This window comes from Canis lupus, chromosome 19 (assembly GCF_003254725.2).
Source record: "Canis lupus dingo isolate Sandy chromosome 19, ASM325472v2, whole genome shotgun sequence".
Lineage (NCBI taxonomy): Eukaryota > Metazoa > Chordata > Mammalia > Carnivora > Canidae > Canis > Canis lupus.
The window spans coordinates 51,117,325-51,139,805 of NC_064261.1; the positions used below are offsets into that span (position 1 = coordinate 51,117,325).

Genomic DNA, 22,481 nt, shown 5'->3' on the forward strand with positions numbered 1-22,481 from the left:
ATTACTGAGTGGCTTGAAGAACTCAGAGTACTTTGGGACGGACCTTTTCCTCCATAAGAGGATTTTTAACTGCCTGGAACACATGAGAGTCTAAAGTAACTTGTTCTCTTCTAAGGATCCTTTCCTGTCTCTTATCTCCCAGCTGTGGACAAACACTGGAGAGTCAATTTTCCCTTTCTCCACAAATGGGTGGTATTCTCTCCCTTACTTCCCATACACCCATGCTACACACACAGCATCAAAAGCTCTGATTTCTAGAAGTTGAAGGCAGGTTTTTTTTTTTATCTTAATAGATTGATTCAACCAACATTTTTGGAATACCGACCATGTGCTAAAGTCCACGTTAGGCCTTGGAAATAAGAAATGATCCTTGCCTTAAAGGGTTTAGAAAGATGATTTCGAATTTCTGTGCTGCTTTGTCTATCTATGGTGGGAGGGTAGGGGTGTGTGGAAAGCAGCTTACAATATTTTCAGTCACATCTGTTTGTTTTCAGGATGCATACCTCCATGCACTTTATTATCTCCTTGTCCACTCTCAAATCCCCAAACAAATGTTACCACTCACTTAGTTTACCCTACACCTTCACTTTTATAGTTGTCCTCTTGCTATATACCTGTTAAATCTCTTAGCATATTGCACTATTAGTTACATGAGCTGTATGAATAGAGCTTTAAAATGTCCTGATCCATAGAAGCTCTCAATAAATGTGTATTTGAGAGAGGAAAAAGAAAGACTGAGAGTTTTGTGCATTTATCTCTTTTCCTAAACTCTGACTTTCTGCAAGAAAAGGGCAGCATGCTGTTTTTGTTTTCGTTGTTTTGTATCACCATTTCTATCCTTTTGTTCAACAGAGTATTCTTGTTTGTTGTTGAAAATTGGAGAAAATAAAAAATAAGCCTTGATTTACATATTACCCTTAAGAAGTTTGTGGTGTTCACCACCTTCTTGTTTGTAATACAAAAATACATACAGAGTAACCCTATTTCTTTATTGTCATTCCTCAAGAATGTTTAAATAGAGAACTCGTAGAATAATGTCCCCAAATGGCTACTTTCTTGAATCCTAAATATGGATGCTTCTCATATAAAAACAAAAAGACAAAAATATGAATGACAGTAACCTCTAAGGAAACCGTACATCAACAAAGCCTTGCTAGAGTATTTTGAAAATGTATGCTCTGACTGCGGCTAGAGAAATGGTGATCTGTACCTTTAAATATGTCATTATTGGTTAGCAGATAAGGAAAAAGGCCACAGATAGCGATTACCAGTAAATAAGAGTTGTTATTACCTTGTTTAAAAAAATGGTTTCCAAATGCAAATAAAGCATAGTGCCTATTTATGGAAATAGCTAATTTTCAGAAGCAATGAAATGTTTAAGGTGTTGATTGTTTTATTACAAATCTGAATTAACATTTAAAGAATTGTACACCATATGCCTACTTCAACATTCGAAATGTTCTTACTCTGCTCTTTGTGAACAGTCATTGTTTCATAATAATATTTTATAAATATTTATATACTTTTAAACAGAGGGTTTTTTATCTCATTCTTGAAATGAAATATGGAGAACTTAAAAAAACAGACCTGACACCTGGAAAAAATTGCAGTCGTGCAATATAGCGATATTCTAGAAGGTGTGTTGGATTATACTGATGTATTCTTATTACTATTACTATATCACCACTACTAACTACAACTAGTAATGTAAATAATAATGCTGACAATGATTGCTCCTTTTACTTGTACAGACTTTACACATTGCGAGCCTTTCACTTACCTATTTTTGATTCTCACAACAATCATGCCACTCATACCAGTTTTTCCTGAGGAAAAATTCAAAAGTAGCAAGGTATCATATGCCGGAAGATGTTCATACCTGTGTTACATATAATGATGAAAAAATGAAAATATAAATGCCAAACTTTATCAGAATGATTCAATAAATATGATCAATATTAATAAAAATATTAATAGAAATGTCTGTATATCAAAAAGGAAAAATTCAAAAAAAAAGAAGAGGAAAAATTCTGGTGTTATTCTGTTAGAAGAAAACAAAAAGAATATAAAATTATATTTGCAATACTAGTACAACTATGGAAACATTTCTGTGTATTTGTATTTGGACAGGCCTCAATGGTAACATGATCAAATATAAAGTTTTTTATGGCATAGCACAGCAGTACAGTGTTAGAATTACTTTAGATTTTCAATAACACTGATGTTGTTCATTACATCATATACATGTTTAATATAAAGTTAAATGCATAAGCCTGTAACAGTATTTGCTCAATGCATATATTACATAATGCATCTCTTTAGAGAAAGACCTTTTATGAAAAATATGACTGTAGGTTCCTTTTCAACAGAATGTGATTCTCCTACCCCATCTCTTGTGCATCTGAATCACCAGGGGTGATTTCAAAGAATACTACTGCCCAGGCTCTACTCCCAAGAGATGAGTTTTCGACTTATCTGGGATAGGGCCCAGGCATTGTTTTTGTTTATTTGTTTGTTTGTTTGTTTAAAGTCCTCCAGGTAGTAATTCTACTGTGCAGCTTGTATTGAGAACTAAAAGGATTATAATGAACAACTGAAAGTTTATATTTTTAAATATTAAGTTTCTTGAATTTTCACTCAAGCGTAAGACTTTCAAGATTAAGAATGCTAAAAAAAAAAAAAAGATTAAGAATGCTATTTAGGTGGTAGCATTTGGTCTGATTTAAGGAATGCTAAGTGCAGAGTATCTTTATGCTATCAGAGTGACAAAGATTAAAAAAATGATAAAATACAGTGTTGGTTAGAAATGAACACTGCCATACACTGTCTATAAAAATGTTAATGGAGCGTGCATTGATCAACTTTACTGTGGGACAGTTTGAGAATATGAATCCAAAGCTTTAAAAATATGTAAACCCTTTTATCCCTGGAATTCCACTTTTAAGAATTTATCCCTAGAAAATAATTGAGTGTATTGGCAAAGCTAAATTAACAAGAATGTTTATCATACTGTTGCTTACTAGAGTAATTGTAATTTGATTGTAAACAATCAAATATCCTCAACTGGGATTGATTAAATTTTGGTATATTCATAGATGATAGTTGTAAAATGTGAAGTTAACACAATAATGTATTGATAAAAGAAAAAAGTTACAAAGCATGATTCCATTTTTGTTAAAATATGTAATATATGTATATATGTCTGCATATGTATAAACATACAGGTGGGAAAGGCCTGAAGCACTATCACTAACATATTAATAGTTCTCTTTATCAGTATTTTTTTATTTTGTTTTGTAGTCTCCTGCATATTCCAGGTTTTTTTTTTTCCACTAAAATCAAGAGGCAGTATTATAAATAAAGACCAAAATGTTTTCTTAAATGGAAAAGTATCTTTCTAAAAATAAAGCCTTGTTACCTTTATCTAGTCAGTTGAATGAACTACAACACAGATTTCCCTCTCTTCACCTTGTCCAGCTTGTGAAAAACAAGCTATTTGTTAGAAACAGCTATTTCTTAATATATTTTTAATATTTCTAAACTTCTTCAATATATATTTTCTCAAAGTAGATTAGGAAGTATAAAGTTAAATTTAAGTTTTACTAACAGATTTCAACTCCTCTCTGATTGCAATTCATCTGAGTTAAATCCTCAAAGGTGACATGTAATGAATTACTGAAATGGATCTTAATGTATTTGTATGGGCTCGTCTTCCTTGGCATCCGTAATTAATAAGCGGTTGGTTTTTCTCCTTCTTCATTCTAGGCGGTTCAGGACCATCCTCCTCCATAGCCATAGCTGGCACCAACCACCCTGCCATCACAAAGACAACATCTGTTCTTCAAGATGGCGTCATAGTTACCACCGCAGCTGGAAACCCACTGCAGAGTCAGCTGCCTATTGGGAGTGATTTTCCTTATGTTGGCCAGGAGCACGCACTTCATTTTCCATCCAACAGCACTTCAAACAACCATCTTCCACACCCCTTGAACCCCAGCCTCCTCAGTTCTCTACCTATCTCTTTGCCAGTGAATCAACAGCATCTCCTAAACCAGAATCTATTAAATATCCTCCAGCCTTCAGCAGGAGAAGGCAAGTCTGAGATCAACCTCCACCCTTTAGGTTTTCTCAACCCGAATGTAAACGCTGCTTTAGCTTTTCTCTCCGGTGACATGGATGGGCAGGTATTGCAGCCTGTTCACTTTCAGCTCTTAGCAGCCCTGCTTCAGAACCAAGCCCAAGCAGCTGCCATGCTTCCCCTGCCATCTTTCAATCTGACCATCTCAGATCTTTTGCAACAGCAAAATACCCCTTTACCCTCATTAACACAGATGACAGCCCCACCAGACCATTTGCCAAGCAATCAGTCAGAGAACAGCCGAGCTGAGACCCTTTTAACCAGCCCCCTGGGGAACCCTATACCAAGCTTTGCAGGCAGTGACACTACTTTTAACCCCCTGTTCCTCCCAGCTGTCACTGGGGCCTCAGGATTAATGGCCTTGAATCCCCAGCTGTTGGGAGGTGTCCTGAACTCAGCATCGGCCAACACCGCTAATCATCCAGAGGTTTCCATAGCAACTTCCTCCCAGGCAACCACTACCACAACCACTACATCATCAGCAGTGGCAGCACTGACTGTCTCAACACTTGGTGGGACAGCAGTGGTGTCAATGGCAGAAACATTGCTGAATATATCTAATAATGCTGGGAATACACCTGGTCCAGCTAAACTCAACAGTAACTCTGTGCTGCCACAGCTACTTAACCCTCTACTGGGGACAGGTCTGCTTGGTAAGTTAAATTTTTTCACAAATTTTTACAAAAGAAACGTTTTTCTAATTCTATTTTCTCCTTTTTAAAAACTCCATTTTGTCACACTATTTTTAAAAAATGTTTTTATTATGTCACAGCTTGCTTAAGGAACTAAATATAATAACACCCACACACATCCCTAGTTATACAAACATGAAAATGACTTTTTCCTTTTCCCCTATTCTAGCAGTACTAAATATCATTCTAATCTGCTTTTCTCTGATCTTCTGATTCTGATGCCACTTAACCCTAACCTACCTATCATTCTCTTAAGCCAAGTAGAGTCTTATTTTTCAAACAATAAAGCACAGGTCCATCTTAAAAATAACTTTTATTTGAATTTTAGTTGGTGTGGCATCACAGGGTTAGTATGAGCAGCTGCACTGTGGATGGAAACAGCTTGAGGAAGTGTTTTTTCCAGGTGATCCCTAAATAAACAAAACTAAATGCTTATCCAGCAAAATGAGAAACAGGGCATAAAAATATCCAAAGATAAACTTTGCCCAAGTTCAAAGAAACAGTCTCAATAGCTGTGTTAGATTTCCTCAGACAGTATAATTCCTTAGAACTTTGTGGCTTAAAAACAAAATCCTTCATATAGATTATTCTATCACAAAAAAAGTTAGAAAATAATGTCAAGTATATCCAACTGACTCATGCAGGTAACTGTAATATTAAGTACAGAAAGGGTGTCCATAAAGTCTGGAAATAGGCAAATATACCTGATATTGCCACAAGGGCATCTTCAATAGGTAAAAAACTATGAATAATATGTTTTTAGGCTTTATGGACACCTTTAGAATATAGTTTATTAATTTTATAGTTTACTAGTTGCTGTGGTTTATTTTAGTTCTATTTGGCATTGAAATCAACAGTTAAATAATTTAAAAAGCATTACAGATTTACATATTTCAAGTTACAAGACAAATGACAATGACATTGTCTTCAAGATAATTTCAATAAAATTTCAAACAAGTTAAACCTGAATTCTGAGTATAAACTTAGTTATTAACTAATCCCGTCTGATTGTGTAACATTTATTTTAATGATTATGACAGTGAGTTCTTTTGTATTGTTAGCTTTCTTTATGATTTTAATTTTAGGTAACCAACCTTTTACTGATAGTAAACCTTTTACTTAAAAACAAAATATGTATTTCTAGGCCAAATCTGATTTTATTTTATTTTTTATTTTTTATTTTATTGATGACTGTGCCTTGAGAACTAAATTTTTTTTTAAAGATTTTATTTATTTATTCATGAGAGACACAGAGAGAGGAAGAGGCAGGGAGGGAGAAGAGGGAGAAGCAGGCCCCATGCAGGGAGCCCGATGTGGGACTCGATCCCGATCCCGGGTCTCCAGGATCACACCCTGGGCTGAAGGTGGCATTAAACCACTGAGCCACCCAGGCTGCCCCAAGAACTAAATTTTGTAAACAAGGCCTATTGAGACCCACTCATAATAGTTTGCTCAAATAGTTTAATAGTTTGCTCAAATACTTACGATTACTAAAACATTTTAGGGCTAATTTCAGCCTTTAGTTTCAAGTGCTCTAACAAAAACAGTTTTGAGGAATTATGAAAAACAGTTTTGAGGAATTATGTAACACTGAAACTCAATATATAGGGATAGAGCAAAGACTAAGTAGTGTCTCCAGAATATAAAATCAAAAAACTGATTATGAATGATAAAATTGAGTAATAAAACTCCTCTTTATTTACCACTTAGTAGGATGTTGAGGAGAAAAAGAGAATACAATGACCGTGTCAAGTCTAGTTTTCCGTTTTTGTTTCAGGGATCCTCAGGTACAAAGAGAGGCATAGGATCTCCAAAGAGTCACATTGACTTACATTTTATGTTTTTCAAACTATAGGTGACATGTCCTCAATAAACAATACTTTGAATAACCATCAACTGACTCATCTGCAGTCGCTGTTAAACAACAATCAGATGTTTCCTCCAAATCAGCAGCAGCAGCAGCAGCTTCTTCAAGGGTACCAGAACCTGCAGGCATTTCAAGGACAGCCCACAATTCCTTGCCCGGCTAACAGTAACCCCATGGCTTGTCTGTTTCAGAACTTTCAGGTACTCTTTCCCTGGGTTCCTTGAATAGTAAATAATGTGTAGGCAATGTCTGGGTCTGTTAAAATGCTTAAATGAAGACAAGAGACCAGAGAAGGAAGTAATGTGTCCTCTCACCTCCAATTACTATTATTTCCCAATAATGAATATTGTTAAACATTCCAGTCTTTTGTGTGAAGGTTATTTTATTTTGTCTGAGGCATCTCAGTGGTCCTTTTGGAGCTGATGGTAAACACTGATCACATGATCCTCTTAAACCCTTTTGTGGGTTCCATTGCTCTCATGATTGAAATCCATATCTTTAACCAGCTGGCTTGGCCTCACTCGCCAGCCCCAGCCCTCACCGCCCTTCCTGGCTTCCATCACTTAGTCTTCCTTTAGTTCTGCAAGCTAAATACATTCCTAATAGATTAAGGAGCTAGATGGAAAGAGGAATGCTTAATAAATACAAAGAGAAAATATAGAAGTATTTTTAAAATAATCTTGAGGTAGAGAAGGTTCTTTCAGTAAGACACAAAATCAAGAAGTCAAAAAGAAAAGAAGTAATAAGGTCGAATATATAAAACTTTAAAATCTCTCTATGATAAGGGTATTCTAAACAAACTTAAAGACAAGTGGCACCCAGCAGAAAATACTTGCATGATAATGGCAAATAATTGACATTCATTATAGAAGAAAAGCTCCTATGAATCAGGAAGAAAAAAAGATAATTGATTAGAAAAATGAGCAATAGATATGAACAGAAAATTCACAGAAAATGAAAAGTAAATTATTAATGAACATATGAAAAGAGTAATCAGAGTTATACAAATTACAACACTAATGTGTCTATCAGATTGATTGATATCCCTTGCCGAGAGTGGTGTGGGGAAATGGATCCTTTCAGATATACTGTTGGTCTGATTGTATGCTGATATAGTTCTTTGGGAGGGTAATTTGATAGTTTATCAGGTTTTTAAATATACATATCCTCTAATGCAGAAGTTCAACTTCTTTGTATCTGTTTTAGAGAAATCTTCAACCGTGAACAAAAGGGCGCAGGCTAGAATGTTCATTACAACATGATTTGTGGTGGCAAAAATTAGAAGCCGCGTCCATCAGTAAGGAAATAATTAATATATCATGATGTATCTGTCTTTTGAGTATTTTTTTAAAGATTTTATTTATTTATTCATGAGAAACACAGGGAGAGGTAGAGACACAGGCAGAGACATAGGCAGAGGGAGAAGCAGGCTCCATGCAGGGAGCCTGATGCAGGACTCGATCCCAGGTCTCCAAGATCACGCCCTGGGCTGAAGGTGGCGCTAAACCGCTGAGCCACCCGGGCTGCCCTCTGTCAAGTATTTTAAAAGGTTTAGGTAGATTTACATAACTGATATGGAAAAATCTACAAGAATGCAAGACTTTAATACTGTGGTATTATAGAACAATACTAAAATACTCTACCATTTATGTGAAAGAAGGAAGGAAAGAAAACTAGATATGTACCTACACACCTTAGTGTATTAAACATAAGTGTCTGCAAGGATGCATTCCAGCGCTGATTACTCCTGAGAGAGGGACTGGAATCAGAGTGGGATGCAAGAGTCAAGTTTGGGTGGGGAGGAGTGACAAAGAACGTTTTTATCTTTTTCTGACAATGAGAAAATATTCATATACATCTTGTGTAATAAAATAATTTAGAAGGGAAGAAAAGGACTCAGCCATGTCACTGAAAATCTCAAACAAGTAGATAAAGCCTGAAGAGAACCCACTAGATTTAGGACATCGTCAATGACGGTGGAATGCAGTTTTGGTGGAGTGGTAGGATGGATGGAAGGTGGATGGAAGGATGAAAAGGTTGGGAATTAAAGAGTGTGGATTAGTCTTTCAAAAACTTAACCATAAAGAATAAGAGAAATAGGGTGGTGCCCCAAGGCAGACATAGTATGAGCAAACTTTTAAAATATGGAAGCTATGCACATGGTTGTATGCTAAAAAAGAAAAATTTAAGAGCAAAAAAAGAAAAAATGTGGAAAAGATTGAACATAATGAAGAGAAGGGATAACAAATGAGGCAAAATCCCTGAGGAGTGCCTTGGAAATCAGAGCATAAGTAAGAGGACTTACCATCAGAAAACAAGAGGCCCCTCTTAACACTGGGAAGCAGGGCAGGATGTGACACGTGTATCATTGCAAAGTGTGTGCTGCCAGGGGGTAGGGAGTAGCAGAGTATAAGAACTATGAGAATTCTTAACCTGTGAACTCCATTTTCTCTGTTAAGTAAGGGTTTTCCACTAAGAATAGTGCTGGAGATGCTGTAACAACCAGCTTGGAGAAGTGGGTAAAGATTTGAACAGTTGTGAAGGAGAATGATACCTAACTTGAGGATCATCAGATTGATGGAAACATTAAGCCCCCAGCTGTAGTTGAAAGCCCTAAATTTCTAGGCAGATACTCAGCATTCTCACTGGATATAGATAAGGGCAGTTAAATTGATCCCACATTGAGATTTTATCTGGTAGGTGTAGACAGGGGGAGAATAACAAGAGAGTGGTTGATATGTTGATGGATCCCAGATTCTGGTTTAGTGGGAAAAGATGTGAAGACAAAAAGGAAGAAATCATTGAAGAGGAAATCCGAAGTAGCAAGGGTCTGGAGCAGCAGTTTTTAGGTGGGGTTGGTGCAATTAGAATAACCTTGGAGACTTTTTCAAAGTGCATTCATCCTCCCTGTGCTGACCATTGACATTCTTACCTGCTGGGCATCCCCTTCCTTCCCCTCTTCCCAATTAAGAATCACTTCTATAGAGAGCCATTGTCATTGCTGACCGCATGGTGGTGTCCCCCAGTCAGTAGCCTGGTAAGATTGAAGAGTAGGTGTCACTGCTTTATCTGAAGTCTTCAGAAATATAATGTCATATCAGAAATATTTTATTGTTATGAAAAAAGTGTGTGTGTATATATATATAGAGAGAGAGAGAAAGAAAGAGAAAGTGTGTATATATATATTTTATTGTTACGAAATAAATTACGAATATTTTATTTTATTGTTATGAAATAAATTACGAATATTTTATTGTTACGAAAAAAGTGTGTGTGTATATATATAGAGAGAGAGAGAGAAAGAAAGAGAAAGAGAAAGAGTGTGTGTATATATATATATATAGACAGAGAGAGAGAGAGAGAGAGAGAGAGAAAGAGAAAGAGAAAATTTTCTTTTAGCTTATGTTGTAGTTCAGTAGAAATATCAGTGAATTAGAACTCCTTTCCAAAATCTGGTTCCCTTTGTAATTTGAGCAGTGCTGGTGATGGACTTGTCTCTCTGAAACCCAACTTGCAGAACCTGTAATGACGTTTAAATACATGGAGTCATTACCTGAAAACAGTTTGTGTCCAACCACCTCACCTTTAACTTTTCTAGAGAATGTTTGGTAATGATGAGTTTTTTATTTTTTATTTATTTGTTCATTTATTTTAGAAATACATTCTTTTATTTTTATTTTTTTAAGATTTATTTATTTTAGAGAGAAAAGAGAGAGTGCATGAGCAAGGAGAGAGGGGCACAGGGAGAAGGAGAGAACCAGACTCCCCACTGAGCACAGAGCCCTGACCAGGGGTTTGATCCCAAGAACCCAAGATTACGACCTGAGCAGAAACCAAGAGTCTGACGCTCAACTGACTGGGCCACCCAGGCGCCCCAGTGATGAGTTCTTTAAATCTTTTTTTTTTTTTTTTTTAATTTATTTATGATAGTCACACAGAGAGAGAAAGAGAGGCAGAGACACAGGCAGAGGGAGAAGCAGGCTCCATGCACCGGGAGCCCGACGTGGGATTCGATCCCGGGTCTCCAGGATCGCGCCCTGGGCCAAAGGCAGGCGCTAAACCGCTGCGCCACCCAGGGATCCCTGAGTTCTTTAAAACAAATGTATGAAATAATTTCAACCAAAGAAACTACCCAAGTATGATCAAGACATAAACTCTACTATACAGAGTGACTTTTTATTACATTTTGAGCCTTGTTCTTTCTTTATATTTCTCTCCTTGTTATATTTGTTTGCCTTTCGGTAAATCTTAAAATTATGGTCTTTCTCTTTGACGTCTTTAGAAACTTTTCTGTCTCTCACTGCTTCCTGTCTGTTTCTTCAAGGTGAGAATGCAGGAAGATGCAGCTCTCCTAAACAAAAGAATAAGCTCTCAGCCGGGGCTCACGGCACTTCCTGAGAATCCAAACACTACACTTCCACCTTTCCAAGATACATCTTGTGAGTTGCAACCGAGGATTGACCCATCTCTTGGTCAGCAGGTGAAAGATGGCCTCATTGTGGGTGGCCAAGGTGATGCTTCTGTAGATGCCATTTACAAAGCAGTTGTTGATGCAGCCAGCAAAGGAATGCAGGTTGTCATCACCACTGCAGTCAACAGTACAACTCAGATCAGCCCCATTCCAGCTCTGAGTGCCATGAGTGCCTTCACTGCCTCGATTGGTGACCCGTTAAGTCTCCCCAGTGCTGTCAGTGCGGTCATTCATGGACGAAACATGGGCAGTGTCGATCATGATGGTAGGCTGAGGAATGCAAGAGGGGCTCGGCTGCCCAGGAATCTGGACCATGGGAAAAACTCAAATGAAGGAGATGGGTTTGAATATTTCAAGTCAGCAAGTTGCCACACATCCAAAAAACAGTGGGATGGGGAGCAAAGCCCTGGAGGGGAGCGAAACAGGTGGAAGTGTGAGGAATTTTTAGATCATCCAGGCCATATCCACAGTAGTCCTTGTCACGAAAGGTCCAACAATGTCTCTACACTGCCATTTCTGCCTGGGGAACAGCACCCGGTACTGTTACCACCAAGAAACTGTCAAGGGGATAAAATTCTGGAGGAAAATTTCAGGTATAATAACTACAAAAGAACTATGATGAGTTTTAAGGAGAGACTAGAGAACACTGTGGAAAGATGTGCACACATTAATGGGAACAGACCTCGACAGAGTCGGGGCTTTGGAGAGCTGCTGAGTACCACAAGACAAGACCTGGTCCTAGAGGAGCAGTCTCCGAGCTCCTCAAATAGTTTGGAAAATTCTCTAGTCAAAGACTACATCCATTACAATGGAGACTTTAATGCCAAAAGCATTAATGGGTGTGTGCCTAGCCCTTCAGATGCTAAAAGCATTAGTAGTGAAGATGACCTAAGGAATCCAGATTCCCCTTCTTCAAATGAGTTGATACATTATAGGCCAAGGACGTTCAACGTTGGCGACTTGGTCTGGGGCCAAATCAAAGGACTTACTTCTTGGCCTGGAAAATTAGTAAGAGAAGACGACGTTCACAATTCATGTCAACAAAGCCCCGAGGAAGGGAAGGTATACCAATCTTTATCCATTGTCAAATACTAACCTTTGTTCAGATATCAATTGTTATTTTTTGTTGTCGTCACTTTGGATTCTTTGGATTTGAAATTAGGATTCTTCATGACTCGTTAAGTTCTCACAAACTTCTGGAGCATAAAATGAAGAGGGGATGGTTATAGTCACCAAAATGTCATATCAAGGGGTGAGTTGTGCCGTGTTTGTAGAGATCCCACTAGGGCCTCTAACCCAGGAACCAGATTTCCAGAATTTTCTTAATCCTGCCTTCATTCCCTGTATGTACTTAATTCTTCATTCCATACACAGAGGATGAAGGCAAGTGGCAAGTACTAGGGAAAAAATCTGGTGGCCTTTGAAGTCCAGCAGTATGGCAGAGGTAGGGCAACAGGAAGCGCTGGGGGACAGCATCTCCTCCTTGAACTCACAGGAGCCACGTAGAGCTGAGGAGAGGGTAAAACCCGGGTGTAATTGCAGCCATTTCTGGAAGCAGCAGGTAATGTCTGTATTCAGAATGGTGTCTCCTTTCAGGAAAAGTTCTGGGCCTTTATAACATATGGAAATGTTTAACCCCACCGTCTGGTTCTACTTAACACAATCTGATCATATAAATTAAATGAAAACTTCTCCATGAAACTACTATTCAATTTAGAAGAAATTAGTAGGGGTCTTCTGGGTTCCCCCTCCCCCCTCACAATTGATAAATTGGCTCACTAGGCGAGAAACATGCAGAATGTTTAAAGCGGATAGAAAAATTTATATCTGACCAGGAGGAGATAATTATGCACATTCCCCACATATGATGAGGAAACATAATTTTTCATCTTCTTAAGAAATAAAAACTACTCTTAACAAATATATGGTATTCTCTTAAAGAGTATATTGTATAAAGCTATTTCAACTCTGCTCAAACCTCCACTGGCACTTAGGTTTAATGGCAGGAAACCAAAAACATTTTTGCCAGCACAATAAAAAGATTGTCTTTCTCCAAATGACCAGGAGGTCCTTAAGCCCATCGCTTATAATGCCTAATATATACTTGTCAGGGTGTGCTCTGGGCATAGTGTTTCTACGTTTGATAAGAAAATGAATTCCATACCCCTATTCACAAAACATTTTATTCTCTAATCTCTCTGAGCCCAGACAAAACATTCTCTAGGTTGATAAACCTAAATATTTTTGACAGTTTATTCAAAAAGTAATTAGAAACAGCAAAATTGGGCTTTTAGGATATAAATGGACTGCTACAAATATAAGATGTAGACACTGCACTGTTTTACAATCTTGGTGCAAATGAAACCAAGTCTTTTTTAGGTGCCATTTTACAAAAAGCTTAATGAAAGAAAAGATTATAGCCTCCCTTTCCTGGAAACATTCTTCCTGTCCTAAATGCCTTGTCTAAATATCTTTTTATGTCCTCAGGAGAATAAAGGCATGTACTTTTAACACATTTCACATTAAACAATGGTCCTAATCTTTTGATTAGTCTGTGTTTGCAAAACTCCTGGGATTGAGTTACTCACTGATGTGTGGGGAGATACACTTTAAAAAAAAAAATCATTATCTACGAGTCCAAGAAACATTTATGTTGCTTCATTTAAATAAGCAACTGGGTTTCACTCACTATACAATAGTAAGTGTTTAAAAAATCCAGAATCTTCTTCCTTGTTATAGGCAATAGATGAATTTCTAACATAAAATTATTTCTGTCAACTCAAATATTCCCCTCCCCTCGCCACCAAACGACATTGTGATTTTGCATTCTGACAACTTGAATATCAAAACCTTGATATCAGGATACGTTAAAAATATTTTTAGTAATTCAAAAAAATAATTTAAAGCCCACATTTAGAGGTACAAAACTTGAAAACATATAATACATTATTAATGACAACACATGAAATATTTATCTGTCATTAGAAAGCAAGGTATAACAGCCTTAAAAGCTCTAGGGCACTTAACATTTTTAAAAACCTTGGTCTTTCCAGGACCTACTCACATTTGCACATTAAAAAAATAAAGTCCTATTTCACAAGCACTCTTTTTTCTTCTGTGGTTCACAAAACAAAGGAAGGGCTTCCTCATACCTTATTTAATGATGCCCAGCAAGCCAAACAGTGTTCTCGATTTATAAGACCAGAAAAGGTGAAATTTCAAACACAAGTCTGTCTGACTTCAAGCCAGATGGCCTTTGCTTGATGTCTTGGTAATCCTGGTTCATCAAGAAAAATTTAAACTATGTTCAATAGCTGTGTAAGACAAAGCGTGATCTATTTGAAAAGATTTCCAGCAAAAACGTTTTTAAAATTCGTACTCTTAGTCCGGTGAACCAACCAGTCATGATGTAAATATGATTTACATAGAATCCCTAAGACCTCAGCAATGTTGGATAAATAAAGTCTTGTGCATGAATAATCAGATTTCTGCTTTTAAAAAGGCAAGTAGTGCATTAGGGTCTCTTCTACGCTGTGTCAATGGCTGACGTTTTATAAAGTCGAGAGACAAAGATAGAGACTGACTCCATAAACCATGTGTTTATTAACAGTAAAACCTAATTAATTCCACCTTGCCAATGTGAAATGTGGGACCCCATCCCCTAGTGTTTATCTTTGTAGTATCTCAGAAGGAAAGCTTTGGTAAACAATTTTCTTATATGTTATCATCGTAGACCTTTCTAGATTCTCAGTTGTTCATACTATTTCCATGTCCACAAAGTAAATTAACCGGAGAGTCTGTTAGATCCCTCCAGATACAATCTATGTTAACTCAAGTGTTAGAATAGATCGATTATCTTAATCTCTCCCCAGCCCTCTCATCATAGGAACCTGTCATTTATTTTCTGTTGCAGTCTTTGTTCTCAGCAAACCACTTCAGATTCTTTTCAGAAGCAGGCAAAAAAATGTTTAAAAAGTAATTAATTGGCAATATTGCAGGCTACTAATTCAGAGTAAGCTGGGCGCCTCTCTTGTTTTCAGGCCGTACAGGTGGTCCCTGGCCTGACAGATCAATGCTGTCCCTGGACTACTGCCGCGGGCCGAGGTGTCCATGCTGTCCCTAAGTTGATGACGCTTCAGCCAGCTGTCATGATAGTCAACGACCTGGTCAGTTTATGATCTTAGAAAGGCACCGTTCGTCTTTGGTGGGGTGTTACGTGTAGCAGAATTACTAATAATCCTTTGGAACTGTTCTGCACGTTTGGAGATTGCTTCGTAAAGGGTTTTATTTCAAAACATCAAACATCGTATGAACATAGTCTACGGAGAACTAGAGAGCACGCGGAGTGTGGCAGGAAGAGGCATGGGCTCTGGGCATCCTCCCGTGAGCTTGATCCCCGCCACGTCCGTTCCCTAATTGCTCCTGGGTGGGTGTCTTAATCTCCCTGGGCTGCAGTCCCCTCACCTCTCAAGTGGGACTATTCAGTTCGCACTCAGAATGATGTTTTCAGAATTAAATGATATACCATAAACAGATCATCCAGCACACGAGAGACGCTCAGTAGAAATTAGCCTCCTGGCCCCTGTGTTTTTTTATGTTAAACAACCTTATTAATTTGGATTTCTCCACTCTGGAATTGTGGTCGTTTGAGTTTAGTTATTGTTTGCCTCTGCATTATCCATGGATCAAGGGTTTACGAACTCAATTGAGGCTCCAATCTAGTGAGCGCATTATAATGAATATATTCAATGAGTCAAATAGTTTACAACCATTTTTTGATGAAGTTCAGCACGTCACACACAAGTGGCATATCCGATTATGTTATCGTGAGCGGTTCGTTTCAAGCAGGAGTTCTACTCAGAAGCATTTTCAAGCACTTTATTCAGTGAACCTGGAAGTCCATCTCCCAACGTTGTTTGTAAAAAATACCAACACAGGCTTTCTTCCTTTACTTTCCTATCTCATCGCCCCCTCCACACACACAACAATATTCATTAGTAGAAATTTTTAGCCGTCCATGGAAACTTGGACTGAATCACCCCTATAGACTGCTGTCCCAATACTGAAGCTGTGTAAAACACTAAAGAATATTATGTGTCCGGAATCAGACCGTCCTGAAAGTAGTGTCTCCTCACTCTCTAACACATTCTTTCCTTTGGTTATCAGTTTGTAATCAAGTATGGTCTGAAAGATATTTATACTTTTTCTAAATAAATGATGCAAGTTTCTTTCTGAACCATGAGTCCTTTATAGTTTAAGCTTCAGTGACCAAGAATAAGACCTCAGTGCTATGCTCCAGTACATCATCGCAGCCAGAGAGCTGCATTGCCAGATCTTGGCATGGCCTTAGGGCATTCTTGGAAAGGGAAATGGCTTTGCTGGCATTACACCTATCCACCATAAAGTGCAAACACTTTTTTTTTTTAAGAATATTTATTTTATTATTTTTTTAGAGAGAAAGAGAGCGGGGAGGAAGGGCAGAGGGATAGAGGGAGAGAGAGTCTCCAGCAGACTCCCTGCTGAGTCTGGAGCCTGACACAGGGCAGGGCTCAATCCCAGGACCCTGAGATCATTAGCTGAGCTGAAATCAAGAGTCAACCGCTTAACCCACTGAGCCACCCGGACACCCCAATTAGCAATCATTGTAAACCTGTGCAACTATGGGGGGGGGGGAGATGGTTATCTTTATGTACTTGTTTCAATAATTACATAAAAGTCAGAAAAGTCCCCCTGTTTCCTAAAATATATTTTGTGATTATCATCCGCCCTCTCTGATCTTATATTAACTAACCTGAAAGAATTGACACTCAAGTGATAATCAAAAAATAAAACTCTTTTTCTTTAGTACATAACTTTTACTCTTTTTGGACATTTCCCACTGGTCTTCATATTTCATTGCTCTTATAGTCGTTGTGTATTCTAACTTGAGCCAAATTTAGGAAAGGATTTATTTCCAGATTGGCGCCGCAATGTTTCTCTTCAGTGAAATGCTGGCTGTTCTTGGACAGATAGGGAGCTCTGATTACTCAGAAAAGTTGTACATTTCAGTGACACACTAGATGAGCAAATGAAGACATGTTTTTATAAGTAGCGGGCAGGGTGCTCTCTCTTGAGAATCGCACTTTGCCTTTTTTCACGTGGTTATATTTGGCAGGTAAAGATGAAAATCGCTCTCTGAGTAGTCAGTTATTCAAATGAGACAAAACTCATCATTATTAAAACTCATAACCCAACTTATTTTGGGACAATACACTTTCTATATGTCAGGTGAGTACGTCTCTCTCTCTCTCTTCTCTCTCACACACACACACACACACACACATTCTGACAGTGTGAAGCGTATCCAAAGACAGCTGACCATCGTGTTTTGGGGATGTGTAACTTAAGTTGGAGCTCTTATGATTTTTAAATGTTTTACTTTAAAGAACATTCTTTCTGTGCTTGATTATCAGCATTAGCTGTTTTTGTTCTTTGGTACTATAATTCTCTGTTGAAAGTGTGCTTTGTATATTGCCCTTGCCTTACATAGCTCCTTAACTGCTGTTGGGAATGAATCCTTGTCCCTGCACTCAATCACCAACCACAGTATTTGGGCTGCATTGCGGCTGGTAGGACGGCAGAGGCAGTCCATGCTCTGTAGCAACAGAATCTCCTTGAAAAGGAAGGAAAATTGTTTTTGAAAAGTAATGTGCAAGATAAAAGCCAGGCTGACAAAGTCAGCGCCTGACGGAAATTTGGGAGATAATAACAATGAAGAACCAAATAAGACCAAAAATGTGAATATTAGCAAAAAGACAAAACAGAAAAAGCTTAGGTAAGACCGTGAATGTCCCTGAAGCGAACTGTGGAATATGGTAACCTTCTTCCCTTGAACAAGGTTAAAGAGGAAAAGGAGGCCTGTCTCCATTTACACGTAACTGAGACCCACACAGAGTTCTTGAGCTTGTCAGTACGGTTTTCATATGGATAGTAGCAAATGGAGTCGGGTCGGAGGCAGGTACGTGCTTCTGTGACATGAAACTTTAAACAGTGCTGCTTTAGAAATCCGAGCTCACCCCAAGCATTTAATTCCAAGGATGGGTGGTGGGTCAGTATAAAATATGTTGTACATTTAGAATAGATTTACTCTAGTCCTGTAGTATACTTTTCTTCTACCTAAAAACACTGTTTCCAAAGTGAAGAGGAAAGGAAGCACACACACACATATCCACGCACACAAAGCCTCAGATAAGGCCACTGACAAAAGTCGTCTATGTGTATTTGATTAGTTCGTTTGAAAAAATAAAAAGGGGTTCGCTTTAGGAATTTTTCCATGAGTATTATTGATGGAAAATGAGGTTCATCCTCTCTGTCACAGGTGAGTCAACTCTTTACTCCAAATTATTTAGCGTTAATTCCCATTTTTTAAAAAATATTGCAATATCGCACCTAAGTTAGCAGGACTTGAATACTTACTATTTAATAAGTGTTTGTCAATAATGAAACTAATAAATGCCTCATATTTGCTGATTGCTTCAGGGCTCTATTTCCCAGGTTTCAACTGAAGTTGTCTGCTCCCTGCCTCCCCCACTCCCACTCCCACTAATCTCTAAAAACAGAAAAAAAACAAAGCATGCATGTTCCTTTAGGGGCACTGGGTGACTCAGTCAGTTAAGCGTCCAACTCTTGATTTCAACTCAGGTTGTGATCTCAGGGTCTTGAGGTCTAGCCCCTCATTGGGTTCCATGCTGGGCGTGGAGCCTGCTTAAGATTCTCTCCCTTTCTGTCCCTCTGTTCCTCCACCCCCCCCAAGAAAAACAGAAATAAAGTTGCATGCTACCTGTACTATACTTAAAAATTTTATGCAAATTCATTTACTATTTATTTATTTATTCAACAAATACTTTTTGGACTCATAATATGAACTAGGCACCATTGAAGTTACTTTCAAATAATGTCTTCAGTCTTACTCTAAGATATAATATGCGTAAAATCCTAAGTATGATGTTTTTTGTATTTTTCTAATATAAACATATGAATATATAACTATTAAAAATGTTAAAAAATATTAAAGGTCTGTCCTTGTTTCACATGCCACTAATGACACTTTGGTAAAGACTGATTTGGTGTTTACAAAGTACCTTCATCTTCATTGTCTTTTTAGATTCTCTCAGTGATGCATAAAGAAGCGCACAACCATCCCCATGGTACAGATGAGGGAGCTGAAACTCAGCGAAGTAGCATTCCTAAGGACACAAGTGACAGGCAGTTAAGCCAGGACCCAACCCCCGTCTCCTAACTCTAAGCTTAGTACTCTTTGCATAGTACCATTCCCCCAACACAGGAGCTGATGACATGAACAAAGACGTAAAGAATGAGAAGGCGCTTGAGTTCAGCTGCCCGCCTCTCCTATGAAACCTGGGAGGTGGCTTGTACTCTGTCCTTTGTCTGACCTTTGTGTGACAGCTTCCCCTCACCACTAAGTAGCAGCGAAGTAAATCACCAAGAAATTCAATCCTGTTACCAGGTTTAAAGCCTATGGGGAATTTTGACATCATCTTTACTTAATTGGCTCTATTCAAAAGTGATCTAGGATCTTTGATCCAAGCTCTTCTAATATATACTCTACCTCATTTTCAGAGGGTCAGTTTGGTTCTCTGAAGGATTTGTGTCTCCCTTGTCGTAGATTTAAGTTACTTCTAAGATCACTACATTCTACTGTGTTGACCCCAAATCAAACTTAATTAAATTGCCAAATTTTACTGTGTGCCTTGTGAACAAAATAAGCAACTAGAGATTCAGACTTGTTCAGAAAAGTCTTAAACTTCCACCCAAAAGAGTGTATGGGTATGTTTCCAACCCTACTGAACAGGTGGGGTTCAGAATCTGCTTTCTGTTGCTTGAACAGGCTGTAGGACTATTCATGTGAAGAATTGTGATATCTAAAGAATGTGAATGAGTGAACAAGGCTTTAGGAGTCAAAATATATCCAATATGTGTGTATATTTATACATGAGGTAATAATTGAACTATAAATATGTATAAGTTCTGGTAATTTTTTCTAAATCTTAAATGATTTATGTGCAGAGGGTTATACCATGTTGGTCATTCCTATTAGCCTCATCATTACCAGAGTGAGAAAATGGGATAGATTATGAGTAAAGGTACATTATAAAGTCCTCCCTTGATTTCTCACCAGGATAGGAATTAAATAATTTATAGAACTCCTGGCTTATGAATGTACAGGAGTATAAGGTTGTAATTACAGATCACAGTATTAAGTATCTTAAATTACTTGCTCCTTCAATGTAAGGTTTATAGAAATATTTGTGTTTATCCTTTTTAATGTTACATTTATGTATTTGATTTCTCAGTACTTTCTTCATTTACAAGTTAGCTAAGTAATTTATGAGGGAGTATTCATTAAATCATTAAATATGATTTCTATTTGACTAGAAATTGAATTTATTTTGTTCTTCTCCAATCCCATCTTAGGGGGCGGCAGTATCTTTAAAGAGTTTCTTGAATATTGCATAAGTATATGAATAATTCCCTATAAACAACATACGCTGTTCATATATTTCACAATTCAGTAGAGTACTAAAATTCTGAAACAAAATAAACGAAACATTTACCTCTGGATATGTATGATCTTGTCATATCAGAAATAAACAGTGATGTGTAACTTATTTGTATTTAGTTTCAGAAAGCACCATCATTGCTTTCTCTTTCAAGGTCATTTTGAATCCTTTATAAATAATATAGTTCATTATAGAGTACCTTACAGCCTTAGAGGCAATTTAAATGAAAAGAAAAATCATGGTAGATTATTAGTTCAGAAAATTATCCAAGCATAAAAAAGTTTTTAAAGATAAATTTGAGCATGTATTATCTAAATTTCTGGAAGAATCTAATTTGTTTTAAAATAATTTGACCTATTTTTTTTTTTAGTATATGTGCATGTGTGTGTAAGTGTGTGTAAAAAATGATTGTAAACATCAATGTATATTGTAGTTGGTGTGGTGGAGAGAGGTTGAGTGCTTTGGAGTCAGACCTGAGTTTCAGTGCTGGCCATGTTACTTAAATTCACTGAGTTTCATCTGTAAAATAACAAAAATAATACTAGTTTGCAGTATTATCATATTAAATAATGAAACAGTGCCTTTTCCACAATAAATGCACAAGAAATGTTTTTATTGCCCCTTATTCCTTATTTAATTAAAAATAAAAACTGAAAATTTTAAAAATAGTTTTACATAACTTAGTGTTTAAGAATTAACACCAGTGGATTAAGTCTTCATATTGATGTTTTGCTTTGTTTCACTGTGAATCTGCTTTCTGTCGCTTGCATCAATCCCTTCTGAGATCTTTCACTACACCAATTTGTGCCTACTATAAGTTTACTACATAGGAGAGCTTCCTTCCTACTGCCAAAAAGGGGGGGGGGATTAAATATAAGTGGAATTAGCGATAGATTATAGAAATGTAATGTGTGAAATATCTTTCTTTTTCTTTTCACGTGAGTAAATACAAGATGAAACCTCTTCAACATGAAATGTGAAAATGTACCCAGGCACTATTTTTTTTTTAAAACAACACATATATATATATTCATCTCACTTAAGCTTTTCCAGTTATTTCAGCAAGACACTTTTCTTCATGGTTTCCATGAAGTGTTATTAGAACAGAATTGTCTCTTGTTCCAGCACACAAGAAATTGGGTGTCTCCAATGAATGGAGATATAGATATATAGAAATATGAGATTTGCATCCTTTAGGACAAAGTACAAAAATTATGAAAGGGAAAATGTTTTCTTTGTTTGATTGTTTTTCTCCTTGAGTATTTAGACATGCCTGTTTTCAAACTGACAAAGGAAACCCTTTGTTACTCATTACTGGCTACTCAATTTTGAAGAGGTCAAAGAAAAATTATTTATAAAGCATACTCATGAGTCAAGAAGATTTCAAGAGAAAAGTTAATAATAATTTCCTTGCTTCTTAGTATTTATTTTCTTACCCATGAGGCATTTTGGCACCTTCTCAAATTTTTCTGTAAAAGTAGCATAGGGGCAGGGAAAAAACTGGGTTAAGGGACGGCTGGGAGACTTGCCTTGAAGCTGTGTTTACACAGCAATCGACACTGTTTTTATTTAAACTGTTGTTGTTTTTTTAAGATCAATAAAAATAGCAATGTTTTTCTTAAAGTGTTTTTACTCACAAGTCACATACAAGTTTTACTATTTATTAATTGTTTATCTTGGAGGGGTGGCTTCAAGAACCATGCTGGAGATTACTGGGGGGAAGTGGCAAAGACTGCACCTCCCCACCCTCATA

At 37.3% G+C, this 22,481-nt stretch overlaps 1 protein-coding gene across 21 annotated transcripts in view; it reads left to right on the forward strand.

The window, feature by feature from the left end:
- The window catches only part of MBD5 (methyl-CpG binding domain protein 5), a 435,973-nt gene that overhangs the window by 398,425 nt on the left and 15,067 nt on the right, over positions 1-22,481 (forward strand). For 18 of the 21 annotated variants that reach the window (XM_025431590.3, XM_025431603.3, XM_025431611.3 and 15 more), the window contains 4 exons: positions 3,766-4,791; positions 6,686-6,897; positions 11,022-12,230; positions 15,209-15,334. In XM_025431590.3, coding sequence (XP_025287375.1) covers positions 3,766-4,791; positions 6,686-6,897; positions 11,022-12,230; positions 15,209-15,334 — 2,573 coding nt within the window. The remainder of the gene's footprint in view (positions 1-3,765; positions 4,792-6,685; positions 6,898-11,021; positions 12,231-15,208; positions 15,335-22,481) is intronic. The other 3 variants (XM_025431701.3, XM_025431683.3, XM_025431709.3) reach the window with 3 other exon arrangements.